The following is a 20,462-nucleotide window of genomic DNA, read 5'->3' on the forward strand; positions in this document are numbered from 1 at the left end:
GGGACCACATAGTATCCACACACACTTTTAGTTGTGCTACAAACTCTCACATTTCCACACCCACCCACACCATTTATATCCCTCTCACTCCACACACACCTTGTGTAGAGCACTGTTTATACTGTGGGCTCTCCATTCATTTTTATTCACACTGATACACATACACACTCTTTCTTCACTTGCTTTCAGTTACCCTTTGACACCTCTAGCCATAAAACACATCCACACCGGGGGAAGGAGAAGCACAGATAACATTCCAAGAGACACTGTTTTTAAGTTATCCTTGCTTCATTCATTGTAACATCGCCGGAAGAAGAGATCAGTGTATCTCGAAAGCTCGCACAAATAAAAGCATTTCGTTAGCCACAGAACGGTATCATCTATTTATTTTTTGATTATTGAAGCTCGGCTAACACGGTACTGATACCTCTACATGAAAATATGGAAGATACCACATTGTACCGCACCCAAATGAAGCTAAAGGATTTACTGAAAAAACAGGCACAACTAGACAGCGATATCATCTTCCTCAGCAAATGCAAGAAGGAGCATCTGATCCCGAAAGGACTCGTCCTCAAAAACCCACTTGCTACCACATACAACACAAAATTCTCCCAACAACTGTGCACCAGGAACTCAGAAAGATTAAGGAACCATCTCATCAGCATCTGTTACAGCAACAGGAGAAAGACAAAGGTGACAATAGACAGCATCCTGGAGACAGGAGAAATTCACACAGACACATGGAGAGGACTCCAAACATTCCATGAAAAACTCCTGAAGGCTCTAATTAGCAATAAGGAAAAGAAACTGCACAGACTGAGGCTAAGAATGAGATACTCTGCAGCAGCCAGCACAACAACTAATAATACAAACATTGACAGTCACCAAGAACAGGACTGCACTGTTAACCTCTCAGATTACACACCTAATCAAGCAGAGTCCTCAGTATTATCAAAGGGTCTCACATTCTGCCCTACCAAGCCTATGGACAAGATTGAGCTGTGCAGTGACCTAGAAGAATACTTCAGAAGGCTGCGTCTAAAGGAGTTCTTCCATGACAGACACTGCCAAGATCGTGCCAACATTGCAGAAGGAGAGCCGCTGCACATGAGCAGGGAGAAGCAAAAATCAAACTGGATCCCACAAACTGGGCGCAACCCCACATTGGACCGGTACATTGATAGCTTCAGACACAGCGCCAAAACCACCATCCTGGACAAAGTAAGGAAACAAACATATAATCTGACACTGATGGAGAGGAGAGCCATAGAATCGCTAAAGGCCAACCACAACATAACAATCAAACCTGCGGACAAGGGAGGAGCAGTGGTCATAATGAACACCACAGACTACCTGCGGGAAGCACACAGGCAACTCTCTGATTCAAAGTACTACACCCAACTGCAGGAGGATCCAACTAAAAAATACATGCGAGAACTCAACAGGATCATTAAAACACTCCTGATCCACACAAGAGAACAAATTCTGGACCTGATACCAGCTAACCCAAAACCTGGCACATTCTACATGCTCCCTAAAATTCACAAAGAGGGTAACCCTGGGCGCCCTATTATCTCTGGATCTGGCACACTTACCGAGAATATTTCTGGCTGGGTGGAGGGCATTCTAAAACCACTTGTCAGGAACACACCCAGCTATATCCAGGATACCACCGACCTGCTAAACAAACTGAATGCCATTGGCCCCCTCCCTACAGGAACACTACTAGCAACTATGGATGTAGAGTCACTTTATACAAACATCCCCCACGAGGATGGGATTTCAGCCTGCAGATACTTTCTGGGATCGCAGGAGCCACTCACAGAGACAGTGACTAAATGCATTGAATTTATTCTGACCCATAACTACTTCACATTTGGAAATGACACATACCTCCAGACAACCGGGACCGCTATGGGTACTCGGATGGCGCCACAGTATGCCAATCTGTTCTGCGCAAAACTGGAAAGTGACTTTCTGTCCACCTGTCACTTGAAACCCCTTACATACCTTCGCTACATCGATGACATCCTCCTGATTTGGACCTCTGGCGAACAGGACCTCCTACAGTTCTATGACAACTTCAATACTTTCCACCCGACCATCAACCTCAAACTCACCCATTCCCCGGATGAAGTACATTTTCTAGACACCACCATTACTATAAAGAACAACCAACTACAGACTTCTGTATACCGCAAACCTACAGACAGAGCCAGCTATTTGAGGGACAACAGCTTCCACCCGACACACACCAAACATGCAACCATCTACAGTCAAGCCATACGATACAACCGGATATGCTCCGACACAGCAGACAGAGACCAGCGGATTAAAGCCTTGAGATCAGACTTTATAAACCGTGGATATAACCACAGAATTGTAGACCAGCAAATTCACAAAGCCACCAGAATACCAAGAAGTGATCTCCTTGAATACAAACAGAAGGAGAGAAGCGACAGGGTTCCTTTGGTGGTCACATATAACCCACACCTAGGAGACCTACGCAAGATCGCCAGGAAACTACAACCCATCCTCCAGGAAGATACAAGACTGCAACAGGTCTTCCCTGAAGCACCCTTATTATCATACAGACAACCCCATAATCTCAAGAATATTATGGTGAGAAGTAAAGTATTCAGCAGTACAACTCAATGCGGGACAAAACCATGCCAGGACCCAAGATGCAAAACCTGCGCAATGCTCTACACAGCGGACACAATACAAATACCACACAAGAATCGGGAATACAAAATCAGAGGAGTGTTCACCTGTTCCTCCAGCAATGTCGTGTACCTCATCATGTGCATGAAATGCCCAGGGGGCTGCTACTACATAGATGAGACAGGACAGGGGCTAAACAAGAGAATGAACCTGCATCGCCACAGCATCAAACGCGGAACAAGAGACAGTCCTGTTGGCGAACATTTCTCTGACTCTGGCCATAAGATGAACGATCTGAGGGTTGCCATACTCAAAGGTAATCTTAAAACCCCGAAAGAGAGACGGTTGCATGAATACAAATTTATGCAACTGTTCGGGACACTTAGCAGTGGCCTAAACAGAGATCGAAATTTTATGAGTCATTACTGACACTAGCGAACTCTCTTCCCATGAGCGCTAAAGGCCATGTCTGTACATACTGTGCTATATGTATGCACACACAGCTGTCTCTCACACATACTAATACTCCTTATTTTTCCATCCATATACACCAATAGGGACCACATAGTATCCACACACACTTTTAGTTGTGCTACAAACTCTCACATTTCCACACCCACCCACACCATTTATATCCCTCTCACTCCACACACACCTTGTGTAGAGCACTGTTTATACTGTGGGCTCTCCATTCATTTTTATTCACACTGATACACATACACACTCTTTCTTCACTTGCTTTCAGTTACCCTTTGACACCTCTAGCCATAAAACACATCCACACCGGGGGAAGGAGAAGCACAGATAACATTCCAAGAGACACTGTTTTTAAGTTATCCTTGCTTCATTCATTGTAACATCGCCGGAAGAAGAGATCAGTGTATCTCGAAAGCTCGCACAAATAAAAGCATTTCGTTAGCCACAGAACGGTATCATCTATTTATTTTTTGATTATTGAAGCTCGGCTAACACGGTACTGATACCTCTACATGTATATATATATATATATATATATATATATATATATATATATATATATATATATATATATATATATATATATACACACATACACATATATACACATATATACATATACACATACACACATACACGCATACATATATATAGTGGTCGACAAATCACCCAAAAATCTACTCGCCGAACAAAAAAAATCTACTCGCCACCTAGCCCCGCCCCCTGCCCCACCCCTAGTCCCGCCCCCAGTCCCACCCCTAGTCCCGCCCCCAGTCCCACCCCTAATCCCGCCCCCAGCCCCGCTTTTAAAAAAAAAAAATGAATACATTCCTAGTAAGAACAACATTCGTTTTTGACATTAGTTTATTTATTGTATAACATTATATGCATCACGCCACTGAGCGAGCAGCACACGAGGGGTTAAACACCATTGAATCCTCTCCACCCGCACCTGCGGTCTACACTGCCTCCATTTACCTTTGGGTGACTCCTACATAGTGGGCAGAACTGCTTAACCCTGCACACATCCCATTTGTTCCTGGCCTCTTATATGCTCAGCCAGCCCCCTGGCAAACTGGCTGAGCATAAGACTTAATTCCGTACGAAGTGCTTACTGCAATCGTTGCCTCCTTGCCTTGTACCTTGCATCCACTTGTTCTTGTCTCGCTCCTTGTCAAACCTTGACTAGTACTTGGACCCCTACCATCTCCGCTCCGCAAGTACTCCACAAGTACTTACGACGATCCTCACCTCTCCAACCCCTGACCACGGCAAATACCTATGACGATCTGCATCTCTCCAACTCCTGACCACGGCAAATACCTACGACGATCCGCACCTCTCCAACCCCTGAACATGGCAAGTACCTGGGACGATCTGCACTTCTTCAACCCCGACCTGGCTAACTACTACTAATCTGCACTCCGGACGCACTCACGTGGCTGGAGGTCGGTTTATTCTCTATCCCCACCTCAGCTTCGCGGTCACGTTCTGTTTGTGGTGAGCACACGTTACATCCCCGCACCCGCATCGTACCGCGCTATGGAATATGTTGGCGCTTTACAAAGAAATAATAATAATAGACAGTTCTGGAATGCAGGGAACAAAGTAGCAAACTTGACCCCCTCCCCCTGGCAGCAAAGGGATAAATACTTTTAGAGAAGCCCCCCCCCACCTTGTTTGCCTTCCATACAATCTTCATCTATCTTACCTTTGAGAAGCCTCTGATTTGCCAGGCTTCAGATGTGGAAGCCCAATCGTACACACCAAAAACAGCAATATGGGAATTTCTGTGCAAGAGAGAAAAACGTGGAAATACAATTGTTAATACCAGAGGTCACAGCATGAGGGTATTAGAGAGTATGGATGACACAGGAGTATCAATAAGTTTTTCTATTTTCAAATTTTGAGTATCACATCCTCCTTCCAAATAACATAGGAAGAGATACGTGCTCATAAAGGAGCACACCTGAGATACCGGATAAATATTATTTTTTTAACTAGATTATTTAGACTTAACTGTAACTTTATCTTGAATTACCTATAATAGCACACCACTCTATTACAAGTTTGATGATTGTCCATCATTAAAGCTTCCCACATCGATGACGTAACTTTGTTATAGCATTTAGATAGTTCCCGGATCCTGTATATATTTGGACTCTGTATTTAATAGTGTATTTTTGCTCAATAAATATCAATCTAAGGAAACATATCTATCCATCAATTACCCAATATTCAGAGAGATTTCCCACCCCTGGTTCCTGTAATCACATAGGTTCCTCTTCTTGTTTTGTTTTTAAATGTAATATATCACTTTGTTTGTACATTGAACAATATTCAATGATATGTATTGAGTTATTAAAAGTTACGTTCTAAATGTTTCCCTGTGACATTAATACGTCCACAAATACTGTTTAGTTTGTGGCTCCAGCAATAAACCATTGTGCCTGACTTTAGTAGGCGTGTTCCAACTCTAAAAGGGATGGTTTTCTCTGTCTCTTAATCCAAGTTCTGTTCATCACTATGATTCCCTACACAGCACCCTGATATAAAGAGTCATTTAAAGGGTACCACATTAATAAAAGGTTCCCCTCTGTTACTGTGCAATACTAATATCAGCACCTGATTCAATGCTACTGTATGGGATTCTTTCTGTTTCATCAAAATTCTCTTACGTTTTTCTGCAGACAGGCTCTGTGGCCCATATACACAAAACGGTGCTAAGCTTTAGCATTCATATGAATGGAAAAAAAGGCGTGCTAAAGTTTAGCCCCCTTTGGTGCATCTGGACCTGAGGTTGGTGCAGATTTCTTGGCAAAGGGAGTTACAGCAGCAAAAGAGAGTCCGAAAAATGGTGCACTTCTTTGCAGAATTGAATAGCTGATTATAATACACGCGGCATGTAAATCCTTCAGTGGACTCCCCAAATTCCAAGGAGGCGCGTGCAAAACACCCAGATATAAGCAGATGAAAATACAGCTGTTCGGGGAATTTTGCTCCCCTAATTTCCTTGACACGTAAAGTTCTAATCTCACACATCCCCCGGCAGTTTTGAGATACTCACAGGACATCGCAGTGAGCAGCCGTGATGATCCAGTTAGGGTTGAGGAGAGATCCACCACAGTAATGGAATCCAGTGCGGCCCTGTTAATCAAACATCAAATTGAATGGAAGCTGGTGTATTTCTTACCTGCATTCTTACCCTATTGCAGGGGTGGACCACTCCAGTCCTCAGCACTTGACCCCACGTGGGGCGCGTTTGTAGCTCGTGACTATATATGTCTTTTTACATGTCCTTGAGGATGGGAGCTGGGGACCCCCGGCTCTAGACTAAACTAACATTTCTCAATCTGCTCCATCAGCGCCAAAAAATAAACAAATGTAATTCATTATTGTCGTGTTGTGTCGAATACCCGATTGGTGAAATTTAAATCCACACAGAATGATGTGTATTTTATTTTATTTATCATCAGTGCTAGTAAATGTAAAGCGTTACTGTAATATTATTTCTATTACCCATACTGGGAAAATAATTCCTTTTGTTCCCCTATATAACTAAACGCTCGCGCTGCGTCAAATAAGTTTTATGGGTTGGTACATAGCAATTTCATTCTGCGCTAAACAGACTTTTTAGGGTTTACGGCAATTTGAACGATTTTGTTCTGCTTATTTTTGACCCCACTGAAATAATCTCTTTTTAGTAAGTAGCATATAATATATTGATCCAGAGGAATGAACACAAACCCCACTGCCACACTTACTGTCTGCGCTATATTTACTATGCATTGTTTCTCCATCAACACCTTCCGTGTCAGATCACAGCCAAATCATTTCAATGGACATTAACTACGCAGTGCTGGGAGGCATCTTGTATAGTAGTGCTGCTTAGTAAATATGGCCCTATGTCCCATGAGGACGGGAATTCCTTCCTGACTCCAGTATTGGCAATCAGATTCTTCCCAGGATCAATATTCTTCTTATGCCCCCACACTCCCTATTTGTTTTTACTCTGCTTATATAACTGCTGTTCCCACATTGTACCATGTCACTATAAATAATAATAATAATATTTGGCATATCCCTGTATACCTTTCCTTTGTAAAACGATGTCTCGCCCGTCCATAAAGGTATCTAGTGTATCGGTTTCCGTGGGTGTTACATGCCACGTTTAGAAGATTATCTAGGGTTCCTACCCGTAGGGACACCTGCCACGGCCACGACCCTGACACAGCGTTCAGACCATTCACAATCCTGCCTGGTTTTATGGCTGGATCACCGCAGCCTGAGAAAGAAGAAAACAAATCGAATTATTTATATAAATATATCATCGTCTTCTCAACTGCATTTTCTTTTGTGAGACGTTTTTTTTATGCAGAACCCGGACACCTTGATGCGTGGCACCCACTATATAGACAAGTTTCCCCCGCTGCAAGCGGGTGTTATGGGTCCAAGTTCTGCTGGTTCTTTGGATATGGGAGAAGTGTGAATATGTTGCACACGGGAAGGAGAGTTGTGTGAAGAATGGAAAGCTCTGTACGTTAGAATTGTATATATGAGCAACTATTATACCAGTCCCGGGGCACAGGAGTGCGTGACCGCATTGGGGCTGTGAGCAAATTTCTGGGGGTCGCCAAAGGACCCCCGGAGTGTTAATCTTCTGATTGAAATTACAAAAACTAACTTGCTCTACAGCAGCAGCAACGTCTCCCTCCCCGTGTCTCTCTTTCCTGTGTCTCTCTCCCTCTGTGTCTCCCTCCCTCCGTGTCTACCTCCCTCCATTTCTCCCTAACTCAGTGTCTCCCTCCCTCTGTGTCTCCCTCCACCTGGGTCTCCCTCCACTTGGGTCTCCCTCCACCTGGGCCTCTCTCACCTGGGTCTCCCTCCGTGTTTCCCTCTATCCAGGAACAGGATCGTTTATTTATCTGTATTTTTCCTTCTCTCAGTCTACCAGCCCTCCCCAGCTAAAGTTACCTATTTTTCCCTGCTCTGAAGCAGCCAGAGTTGTGTATATTGCAACATACAGTAATTGTTACAAGTAATTCCCTTTTACACAGCCTCTGGTCAGTTGCCCTGGCAACCTACCAATACTCACAGTTTGAGATTGGTTTAGTCCTCTCCCCCTGCTTTATCTGCACATTGCTATGCCCCATCCCTTGCTGTGCTCCTTCCTTTCCAACAAGCAGCCAGGGTGAGTAGACACTTCTTCCACTGTCCCCTCTGAAAAGGAAATCCTTTTGACCTTCCCCTCAGAGAAGCACTTCCACTTAGCAGAACACCTTTCTCTCATAAGGCAATTCTCCTCACAAGGGAGCTCTGCTATTACAATCCACATACAAGAACTGTTATACTTCTGTTAACTCCCTCAAAAAAGTTGAAGAAAATAGAATGACTTTGTGTGCTTTAAAAAGGGGAAGCGTTAAGCTACATGGACTTACATGCTACATATGAGCCTGGGTCCAGAATAGATAAAAAAAAGGATACCTTGTGCTTTGGGATTAGTACCGGAGGCTTCAGCTTGTACAGCCATACTGCTAGGATGCAAGCTGCATACTACAGCATTTCTGGAAGATCATATACTGCACTACAGCTTTCAAACAACTACACAAAGCAAACAGCTTTACACAGCTACACAGAGCAGCAGCACTGCCACACAGATCAGTGCATTATATCCAGCGCCATCACTCTCCTATCCTGCCTGAGTCCACCCTCTGCACGACTACACAGTGAGAAGCAACCATAACACCTACCCCTGTGCCATGTCCCACGGATAGGGCTACGAAGGTCCTTGCCACCAGACATCCGCCAGGACATGGGTCAGAGCCACGGATGCCTGTAAGTACAGCTATCGCTATGCTGACCGCTGCAGGACACTGACTGGCACCATCTGAGACAGTCGTCCATCACTGACGCAGGTAACAGATCGCACGCCTGTAACGCTTGCGCTCACCCCGAACAAGGCGGGACCCCGGTACTGAGGTGGGAAAGTATGAAACTGCGCACCCACAGCAGCGTGGGCACTCCTGGAGAGTGGGTTGTCAGCGTAGCCGGGTCTGGATTGGAGAGATCGGGTTAGTTCAGATACTTGCCCGAGTCCGGGGGCAGAGTTAGTGTGATGGTCGGAGTCGGTTGTGCCGCGGTCGGGGGTTGGAGCCAGGAGATTGGTAGAGTGTCCATAAGCCATGATCAGGGATAGAGAGGTGCGGGTAGTCAGAGGCAAGCCGGGGTCGTTATCCAGAGAGGGTCCAATAGTCAAGCCAGGGTTTTCATCCAGATGGGGTCCTATAATCAAGCCGGGTTGGTACACAAGAAAGCAACAGAGAGACAGCAACAAGGCACAAAACAAGGCACAGCAAACGCAGGAACACAAGCCTACACAGGTGTGACACCTTGATAAAGTCCCTATGGGATGAAACGCGTTGGTGCGTTAGTTCTCTCTTCACCATTGTGGATTAATTAATTAAATACCTTTACTTTATACAGGGAGTTGCCCTGAATTCATTTTATCTTTATGGATGGAATTTTTTGCTGTGCTCCTTCGTTTCACACATTCTACACAGGTTTATACTCAGCAAGGTGAAAGTGAAAGTCTTTTACGTAAACAGGAACCAATGAGGGGGGGGGCGGAGCGGAGGTGCGTCCTCTGCTGAGGCAGGATGAGGCTGCAGGAGATAAGTGGGAAACTTGCCACGCAGCTGGGGGGCCGTGCATGACATCACGTGCGTGCGCCACGCGTGACAGACGTGCGACGCGACCGGGGGGGCGGAGTGAAGAGCTGCGGGTGCGCACATGCTCTGTAAACTGAGCAGAGGAGGTCGCTGCAGCAGGTAAGGAGGTAACACGCCGCAGAGGACGTGTTCCCCGATTCCTTACAACGCCACACGCACTGGCTAAATGCCTACATACACCTGCAGCATGGCAGAACTCAGACCGTCATCAGACATCACACATGAGAGCGACACTTTAGACACCACGCAGGGGAGCGACAACTCAGACGTTGAGACCGCTACATAACTGCAACAGACGCAAGAAGGTGCAGGCCTTAGTGGACAGCTAAACTCATACAAAAGGCCCGCAAGGAATATGAAGCTGACATTGACGCACACTGCGACAAGTTACAGTAGAAAAGGCCTGGGATGATGTCGCAGATGCCCAAATATGGGTATATCCATATTCTCACCTATCCTTATTTGGGCATCTATGACATCACCCAGGCCAGAGAGACTGCTGGGGAGACATGGAGGGAGAGAGACACAGAGACATGGAGGGAGACATGGAGGGAGACACATTGAGGGAGATACAGAGGGAGGAAGACACATGGAGGGAGACGCAGAGGGAGGAGACACACAAAGGGAGACACGGAAGAGAGAGAGACATGGAGGGAGGGAGACAAGTTTCAGTCAGAAGATTAACGCTGTGGGTCCCATGCTGACGTAAAGACCCGCAGAGTTAATCCTCTAAAAAAATGTGAGGGCCATGTGTGTGTGTGGGGGGGGGAGGGGGCTGGTTGATGGGGGAGGGATTGCATAGTGGACATTTAAATTTAGGGGTTGCTACAAAAATAATAATGTGCCGCACCGCTGCATTAGACGTTATCAACACATCTAGAGTGAACTTATGAAATACTAATGGTCTCTTTGCACTTACCATAGGCAGCCCTAGTGATGGCAACGCAAGTCAGGAGCCAAAAGAGAGTCATGTTCCTTCCTCACCTCTGTGTCTCACTTATACCAGGGTTTCTGGGAGGCTTCTTATACTGTCAGGTGACCAATCAGTGCTCAGCTCTATATTTAGAGCCCCTATGAGTGAGGCACATACCTCATCTTCCCATAAGGTTTTTCCCCAATAACATTGAGAGAGCTCATAAAAGCTGCACCATTGTCTTGGCTGAAACCTACATGGAAAGATAACACATAATTGCCCAAAATTGCTTCAAGCGAGAAACTCCCTTTGCATTTCTTACTTCCTTGGAGATAAAGTACAAGGAAGAATGATGAAGCAGCAATCCGGGCAGTATTACATATACTGTGTATATATATATATATATATATATATATATATATATATATATATATATATATATATATACATACGTTAGCGTTCCAAGGTCTGGTAAAGCAAGAGACAGCACTCAATTGTAGAAAACTTCACAAAGTGTATTGGTGAAAATAGTGGTACATCAAGAAACCCAACGTTTCGGTCCTCCAAAATGGGACCTTCCTTGAAATCCCCTGAGGACCGAAACGTTGGGTTTCTTGATGTACCACTATTTTTACCAATACACTTTGTGAAGTTTTCTACAATTGAGTGCTGTCTCTTGCTTTTCCAGACCTTGGAATAGTAACGTATGTCTATATTATCCATATGGGGCAAGCACCTACAGCCTATCAGCACCTAAGGAGAGCCAGCTGTTCTATTTGAAATTTATAAAGTTAAACGAAATAATTGTATTAGTTTATTACACAATAAAATAAGGGGGGGGGAGGTAATCATATAGTGTGCACAGTATAGATGCTCATGAGCAGCAGCAATTGGGTCAAACCGTAGTGCGTTTGTGTAGCAGATGGCAGGTTGATGAATTCACTGTGGCAATTATGGCACCCTAATTGGTGGAATAGGAAAAAGTGCTAGAGACATAAACAGTAGGGAAAGGAGTGCTTGCCCAAAGAGCTTACAATCTAAGTGATGTGTTACGTCAAAGGGTGACATACTTTAGGACCGCATTGTAAACATGGTCCATAACCCTAATATTATATAGATATATATGACCTCAGTTAAAAAAAAACCTGATAAAGCATGAGACAGCTAAGATACAGGTTTTCCCCTCATGCATGAACACAAACAATTATAGAACTAACAAACAGCAGTTTCAAGTAAGTAGCCATAAGCCCTTAGTGACAGAGCAGCATCACTGCCAGGTAATGCTGAACATACTGTTGAAATGGACTTTAGGAGAATTATTAGCAGTATTCTGAATCCATTTTGTCTGTCATGTCTTGTCTCAGTATCCATTTTGTGTGAATTAATGAGTTAATTTAATGAGTGTTGCTGTCAGTAGATTTCACGGTCGTGCTTGTGGCTCAACGCCCAGAATTATAATGATAAGACATATTCTGTTGTTGTACAGAAATATAGGGATATGATGTACCCTGACGTACCTTGTTGTTGTAGTGAGCTGGTTTGTTACAGTTTTAGTAGCTTTTAGGGAGCTTGAGAATGATAGACGTAGTATAGGGAGAAGCCTGTGTTATCACTGAATGTATGCGTCACGTCATTATAATATGCCTAGTAAACAATGTTATACCTGTTCTATAGAATGTGCGGCCGTGCGCGCACGCATGCCTGTGCGAGACGCGCGTGCACGTGCCGCACGCTTTTTGTGTGTATGCTGAGCTGTGAGCTGTGAGAAGGTACTGTGTGTTTATGTGTGTGTGTGTTTATGTGTGTTTGTGTGTGTGTGTGTGTGTGTGTGTGTGTGTGTGTGTGTGTGTGTGTGTGTGTGTGTGTGTGTGTGTGTGTGTGTGTGTGTGTGTGTGTGTGTGTGTGTGTGTGTGTGTGTGTGTGTGTGTGTGTGTGTGTATGTAATTTATTATTTATTAAAAAAAACACTTTGGTAAAAATAAAATATTGATTAACATTGTGCAGACACTGGCATACACACATAGATACACACATACACATATATATACATACATACAGATGCATACATTCACACACAGATACATACAGTACATTTCAGCGCCGGTAGCTGCGCGAAAAGATTATTTTCCCCGTCTTCCCTGCTGTCAGACGGATATACGCTCACTGCCGTGCACGCACTGCCCTTGTATAGAAGGGCGGACTAACCTCAGCCAATTATGGGTGCCGCGCGTGTACATAGCGTAGCGCACGCGGCCACTATATAACAGCCCTATGTCTATACTGTATAAGCCTGCTTGGGACCGCCCCCTAGCAGTTTGGCGACTAGAATGGGATTCCAACATCTCGGACATTTGGACCAGAGGAGACAGACTGTTCTCATTGGGACAATCAACTATGGGGCCATTTGACAAGGTAAGGCACCTTTTAAAATGCCTTTTTTTGTAACTTATTTTTTGGGGGTTTTGGAAAAACATAGGGAAAGGGATACAGAAGGAGAAAAGGGGGAGAGGGAGTGGGTACCACCATTTATCACCTCAATCCAAAAATACAAAATTACAAAACATCAACGGCGCCAAACATCTTAGCTCCACAGATTACACAAAAATATCAGCTGTCAGAGAGAAAATACCTTCCAGATTCTGCAGTGAGTCACAAATTCAACTACATGTGCGCCGACGAGTATTCTAAAACTTTCCTTAAACTTGCCTTGGAAAATCTGGGGCTATCACAACAAGATCCAAGTACATGCTGGGTATATGCTGCAACATTTCAGTGACATTTCTGCAGAGACTAATGGCCCATTCGCACGGCAGGGGTTTCTGGCAGTCCCATTCAGTTTGAATGGGACTGCCAGGGACCCCCGCTGTTAATCCGATGGGCCATTAGTCTGTCTGCAGAAATGTCACTGAAATGTTGCAGCCTGGACCCAGCATGTACCTGGGTCTTGTTGGTGATTGCCCCAAATTTGTTTTAGAATACTCGTTGGCACAACAGTATTTCCCCTAGTGGGCCAGGGCTCCCAAACTTTATAGAATTTTCTTGAGTTATTTCTGACAGAAGCTATCAGTCTTTCCATCACCTGCACCTTATTCACTCTCGAGATAATCTTTTTCCTGGAGGGGGGCTAAAGCTTTTTCCAGGCACCTGCAATTGCGCGTCTTGCCGCAGTCAGAATATGCACCAATAATTTAGATTTATTTTTGTTTAAATTGTCTAGTGGTTTACCAAGAACCAATGTTATCGGGTCTAGGGGGATTCTTATCCAAAAAGTTTCTTGCACCAAAATTTGCACTATATCCAAACAGAATCTTTGTATTTTGGGGCAAGCCCACCAAACATGGGCCATATCTCCGATACCGCTACAAACAAACCAACAAAGATTTGAAGTCTCAGGGAAAATCTGCCTCAACCTCTCAGGAGTCAAATACCACCTGAACATAACCTTGTAAATATTCTCTTTAGAGATTGTGCATAATGATGTGTTCGTTGCATTGACCCAGATAGATTGCCTGTCTTCCCAAGGAATCTCTAGCTGTAAATCCTGAGCCCATTGATCCATTTAACGGTGTGTGCAGGGGGCCTTATATTCCCCAAAATGAAGAATTTGGTATAATGTTGCGATAAGACCCCATTGACAGCTTCTTTTTCTACATAGTTCTTCAAATACAGTTCATTCTGGGAAGGACCCGCCGGGGACAGTTACCTAAGAGAGTGGGAAACCTGTAAAAATCTGAATACCTCAGCATTCGTGAAAGAGTATCTCTGGCAAAAATCATAAAAATGTAATAACTTGTCTTTTACAAGGATATCCCCCTCATCATTGACACCCCTGACCTTCCATTCATCATATATACTATATACTAGAAAACCACCACGGTTCAAAATCAGGGTTATCAAAAATCTTGAACGGGTTGAGGATAATTGATAGTGGGTTTTAACCTTATACCAAATTTGAAATGAAAATGTTATGACTACCGAATCCAAAAGATCCGGTTTATAACTCTTTATTGACCTGGTATTTCACATAAGGGCCTGGGGTGCTGCAGAGCTATTAAATATATTTTCTAAATCTACCCACCAATATTGATTTTCTTGAGAGTGCCAAAAAAACAACTGTTTCAAATGTGAGACTAGATAATATTTCCTGATATCAGGGACCGCCAGATCTCCTCTTTCTCTGGGTGCGAGCATGACCGATCTCAGGGGATTATGCACTAAGCAGTGATAAGTGCTTTTAAGTGAGATACATGCCTTTATAGCATGATACTACCTGTTGTTCGATTCACAAAGCAGTGATAACAGTGCAGTATCACGCTATAATGGCTTTTTATCCCACTAAAATGCACTTATCACTACTTTGTGAATCTCATAGCAGACAGTATCACGCTATAAAGGCATTTATCTCACTTAAAGACTTATCACTGCTTTGTGAATCACACAGCAGGCAATATCACGCTAGAATGGCTTTTTATCTCACTTAAAAGCACTTATCATTTCTTAGTGCATAACCCCCTCAGTACTCTTGATCTTTTGTTGCCCCAAATAAACTGCATTATTTTATTCTGTAAATCCCTCAAATATTTTATTGGGATAGCAACTGGTAATGTCTGGAAACAGTAGAGGAATTTCGGGTGAACATTTTCTTAGTGAGAATAACGTAAAACTGCAGAATAACGTAAATCTGCAGTTGTTATAATTTGTGTGGTATTTTAAAAATTGGATCAAAAGAATACTGTTGAGGAACAGGAGTGTCCCAAAAAGGAACTCCAAATTATATTATAGTCCTCATTGTGTATGATTAATCATACAGAAACTTGCAAACTTGCAACTTGAAACCAGTTAAATAAGTGGTGTATGTGAGAGAAAGAGGACACATCTATTCAACTCTTCTGTTGGCGCCAACACTCCTAACACTGTTGAAACCACAGGATCGACGGGGGAGGGCTGGAGTAAGAGATGTGAGGTAGAGGACGTAGACATAAGACGCAAAACGCAGAGACACCAAGCGAGCAGCGCCATTTGGAGGCATACCACGTGATCGCGAAAGACACTTGCGGACGGAGAACCGCACTGGACGGCAGCAATGGAGAAAGTGGAGCATCCAGTGGGTTGCAGTACCCCAAGGACGTGTGTAGCAACCACTCGACTAAGCCAGAGGCGACGAGGAACAAAGAGGAACTGCTTCTACAGTACCTGCAGTATCCCACAGATACTCAGTACAGGTAACTGCTGTCTGCACCTGGTGAGTGGAGTCATAATATCTCTCCGCTGAGAGATCGAACACAATTGTGGAAAACTTTAAATGTGTGTGAAGAGCCAGAAATGCTCCAGGTGAAGGGATAATACCCGTATATAATTTACCTGTGTATGCACATCAATCCACTTTTTCCACTCTGTGAGAGCTGCAAACAGTGTGTAAGATATCTCCTCAAGAGATCTGTATTTCCATTGCCTTACTACCTCTTCGCTCTTACCCAGCCACATATATTACAAACACGGAAAAGATTGACTATTCTTATCATTACCTACATCAACCTATTTTAATCTGAGCATTTTTTACAGCGTGCCCAAAAAGAAGAAACTTAGTATTACTACTTTTTTCTCAGTAACAAAATCGACTGTCATATACCATCAGCTGGACTTCATTGGTCTCATTGATATAACATGTTTATGTGATTTCTCCTTGGAGTCAGCTATTAGTGACCATGCGTGTTGGGCTCTGTTTTGCACCACCTAGCGGGTTCACAGAAAGGATCAAATAGCCCTTTTTGTTCCCCCATGGAGGACGTACAAGCCTACCATAGATGTCACTAACATTGCAAACAATCTTAATGGTTATATATATGCATGCAAGTAAATATATGTACATACTGTAAGGGATACTTTGCAAAGTGGAAAGTGCCTGCTTATTTAGAAGCATATACCTGGTTAAATGTTTTATTTTTAGTGTAAATGCTGAATATTGTGTTGGTGTAATTTGCACCCAGCTGGGACAATTTGTTTTTTAAGTATCAAGTTTTTGTTTTATTTTTATTAAAATTAATTTTATTTGTACAACACACATCTAGAGTGAGGTATTTTTTGGAATTCCTTGACCTCTGAGACATAGGGTTCTCTATTCAATTGATTCCATGCGCTGAAGTATATTCTCTTTTCAATTACCAGGAAGCGGTTAACCCACAGTGGTCCACTGTCTGCAACACACTCCCTCATCTTCCCTGTACCCCTTTACCCACATACCATTTTCCTACTGTAAATGTAACTAAATATGAGACATTATATTATATGTGACATTATTATATTTTATAACTGCTGTCCATTTTTCTCTCCAAAGGTGTCCCACCTTGAATCCCGCGTCTATAACCTCTCATCTTAAAGAATGCATCTGTGAGCAATCCAGATTTATTTTGTATTTTGATGGTCCCTGTCAGAGATATATGATTGATAATTTGGTGTAAATCTCCTAACCAAGGTTTTCGGGTTTTCATACATCTGCAGGTTCCCCCTTGCCAATGCCACATTTGTTAAATACCTACTACAGGCTTTACTGTTACCACAAGCAGTAGCTATTGTTCAGGTCGCAGCACATACAAATCCCAAAGGTCCTATTTATTTATTTATAACAGTGTTTTACCAGGAAGTAAAACCTTTCGTTTTCAAGTATGTCCTGGGCACAGAGTTATAAAAAAATACATGGTTACATTAAAAGAACAGGGATATACAGTGAGTTTACAAACATTTGATGGACAGATAGAGTTGGAAAATTGGGTACAGGGGATAAAGGGCTTATGAGTTTCAGATACACATAGAGCAGCTTTAACATCAATTTAACATCAACAAACATCAGCGAATGGCAGCAAACGACTCACACCCTTTGGCTGCCCTTCGGCTGCGCAAAATGCTGTGCGCCTTTGGGGCAACGCAGATGTACACTGGGGTGGGTGAGATTGAATCTGATGCATCTGTGAACAAAAAGATCTTTCTTTGTGTCCCCTTGGCTCATTAACATTCCAGTGGGTGGGGTTGCCGATTCCACAAAGAACAAGCACATGTCAACCCTTAACACACTGGTCCTGTGCAGTTCTTGGGGGGGGGGGGGGCATCAGGCTGTGTGCCTTTGGGGCAATGCAGATGTACAGATGTACAGGGTAATTTTGCTGTAGATCAAGCCAAGCGTGCGTCTTAGCCGCCAATGTTTTATTTGCCACAGAAACACCCACACTACAACCCACCTCTCTACTCATTGATCTTCATCATTTTTATCTGAATCTTTTACTTCATGAAGCTAATTGGTGGGAATCAAGGGGTCTACTCATGATGACACATACTGTATCTTTGGGCAGAGCCCCCGGCCTTGCCATCATCTTTAAACCCTGTTCACATAGCCCATGGTTTGCATGTGAACAAAGAGGGGATAATTGACATTGATTCCCGTGATTGGTGGGGCCCCGGACTTGCCAAAATAGCAACTGACATGTCCTGTAGCTCTTATGTCCATTAGTAACACACCTACTGGCAACATAAATTCCCTATGAGATACTGTGACAGGGTGAAGTCAGGTACTGATAATTATGCCTTGGAAAGATACATCTGAGTCTTTCATCCAGCACTCAGAAGGTTAACCCAGTAAGAATATTTGGGCAATGAGGAAGCAAGCTGAGACAGCTGACAACCAGCTTGATAATTAGACTACTGCTTGTAGTAGGGGGCTGACCCAGACTACAGAGCTGTCCTGTGCAAGCTCCTATCCAGAAGGATTTCCTAAACTCTCTCTAGGGACAGAGATTCCCAAACAAAGATACAGGAAGGACTTTAATATTGTTCCATAACTATTGTGGTATATGTTATGGGGTTGGTAACTAAAAATATAGCCAGCCAGCCAGCCTGATAGATAGGGCCTGGAATGTTTAGTAAGATCTCCCTATGGCCAGAAGGCGTTCTTTTTATGAGTTTTGTTTTGCCTTAAAGGGACATTGTGCCCAAATGTTTATTTGTGTTGTGTAGAAATAAAACCACTCAACATTTGGTTTACCCTGAAAATGCACATATGAACTCTTGTCTGACCTCGCCTACAGGCCGTCCTGCCACAGATACTTATGGGAAGACCTATGACAACCAATAGTTCACAGGAACTAATTATTAAGGTCCATGTAATCTGTGATGAAACAATTAGTAAATATTGCATGCAACTAACAAAACTTTTACAGTCTTTCCATGCACAGGTCAAAGCTGTAGAGCCTACATCCGAGAACCTTAAAGTGCACCTTCTCGAGCCTAAAGGATCCATTTACTCAAGTTTTCAGAGAACCGAAAGAATAAGAACTTTCAATCTTCAAACTACTGCTGAATTATTATATATTTATATTTTATTTTTTCTATGTTTAACATTTCATATAATAACACCTAGCTCAGGACTTTGACCAGAAACTACTTAACAGATTAGTGGATCCTGGTTGGGTTACTATAAGGGTTTATCTTTGTTGTTATTTCTCTTTATCTGGTAATTAAACGAAAGGGTTAAGAAAATGAAAGGGTTCCTGATTCTAATATATCTATGGTCGTTAGGACATTTTGGGATAGCAGAAGAAATACATTTTCTACTAGATATAATGTAGCACATACGGTGGTCCTCAGTATTAGCATTCACCAATATATAAATAGTAAGAATAACTTTACAAAATAGAATGGCCCTAGATTATTTACTTGCTGCCAAAGATGGGGTATGTATTGTATTGTATGTCTTTATTTATATAGCGCCATATATGTACATAGCGCTTCACAGTAGTAATACACGTATGTGCATTAGTAGGTGAGGAATGTTGCAATTACTGTAGGTACTTGACAATAGTGCTGATATTACACATGATACTAGGGATAAAAGAAGTAATGTCAAAGCTGGAAGTCTCTTTGAAAGTATCCTTCAGCTAGGACTTTGGACTAGGCATGTGGTTTGGATCACTGGGAACGAAAATAGCACAAGGATTGATTATTTGTGTATGTGTTTTTGGTGTCATATCTATTGTTATCTCTTGCATTAAAGGATTGATCAACAAAGGATTGATCTCAAATTGTTCCCTCCGTGCCCCTCTAAGAAGATATATATGGAGGCCAGACAGAACCCCCTCTAATGCAACAATACCCTAATGATGTGATCCAAAGACAAATAAATGCTTGTCAGGAAAGGAAAATACAATTACGAATGGATATGGAGTGGGTGAGACTCCAAGGGATTTAGGTGCCAGACCAATGGTTACACCAAGGAATACCCTCAACTAGGGATGGATACTTTACTTTCCAAGAATAAAGTTAGACATTTCTCAATGAAGAATATAGGGATACGATGTACCCTGACGTACCTTGTTGTTGTACTGAGCTGTCTTGTTACAGTTTTAGTAGCTTTTAGGGACCTTGAAAATGATAAACGTAGTATAGGGAGAAGCCTGTGTGATCACTGAATGTATGCGTCACGTCATTATAATATGCCGAGTAAACAATGTAAGTCTATTCTGTATAATCCTGCTTGGGAACGCCCCCTCACAGATTCTCTTGGTGACTCCTGTGTGGTCATTTAGTATGTTATACGCAATAAATTACTCAATATAACGAACCTGTGTTTGCTCCTAACTGAATGAACGAGCAGACATTAACAGTATGCAAAATCTAACATAGAACAGCTT

At 43.0% G+C, this 20,462-nt stretch overlaps 1 protein-coding gene across 1 annotated transcript in view; it reads right to left on the bottom strand.

Annotated features, from left to right (window-relative positions):
* Positions 1 to 10,925, bottom strand: part of LOC142470111 (chymotrypsinogen A-like) — a 64,000-nt gene extending 53,075 nt beyond the window's left edge. The window contains exons 1-4 of the mRNA XM_075577048.1: positions 10,792 to 10,925; positions 7,341 to 7,429; positions 6,212 to 6,291; positions 4,856 to 4,934 (exon numbers count right to left, since the gene is read on the bottom strand). Coding sequence (XP_075433163.1) covers positions 4,856 to 4,934; positions 6,212 to 6,291; positions 7,341 to 7,429; positions 10,792 to 10,843 — 300 coding nt within the window. The 5' untranslated portion in view covers positions 10,844 to 10,925. The remainder of the gene's footprint in view (positions 1 to 4,855; positions 4,935 to 6,211; positions 6,292 to 7,340; positions 7,430 to 10,791) is intronic.
* Between the last annotated feature and the right edge of the window lie 9,537 nt (positions 10,926 to 20,462).

This window comes from Ascaphus truei, chromosome 19 (assembly GCF_040206685.1).
Source record: "Ascaphus truei isolate aAscTru1 chromosome 19, aAscTru1.hap1, whole genome shotgun sequence".
Taxonomy (NCBI): Eukaryota; Metazoa; Chordata; class Amphibia; order Anura; family Ascaphidae; genus Ascaphus; species Ascaphus truei.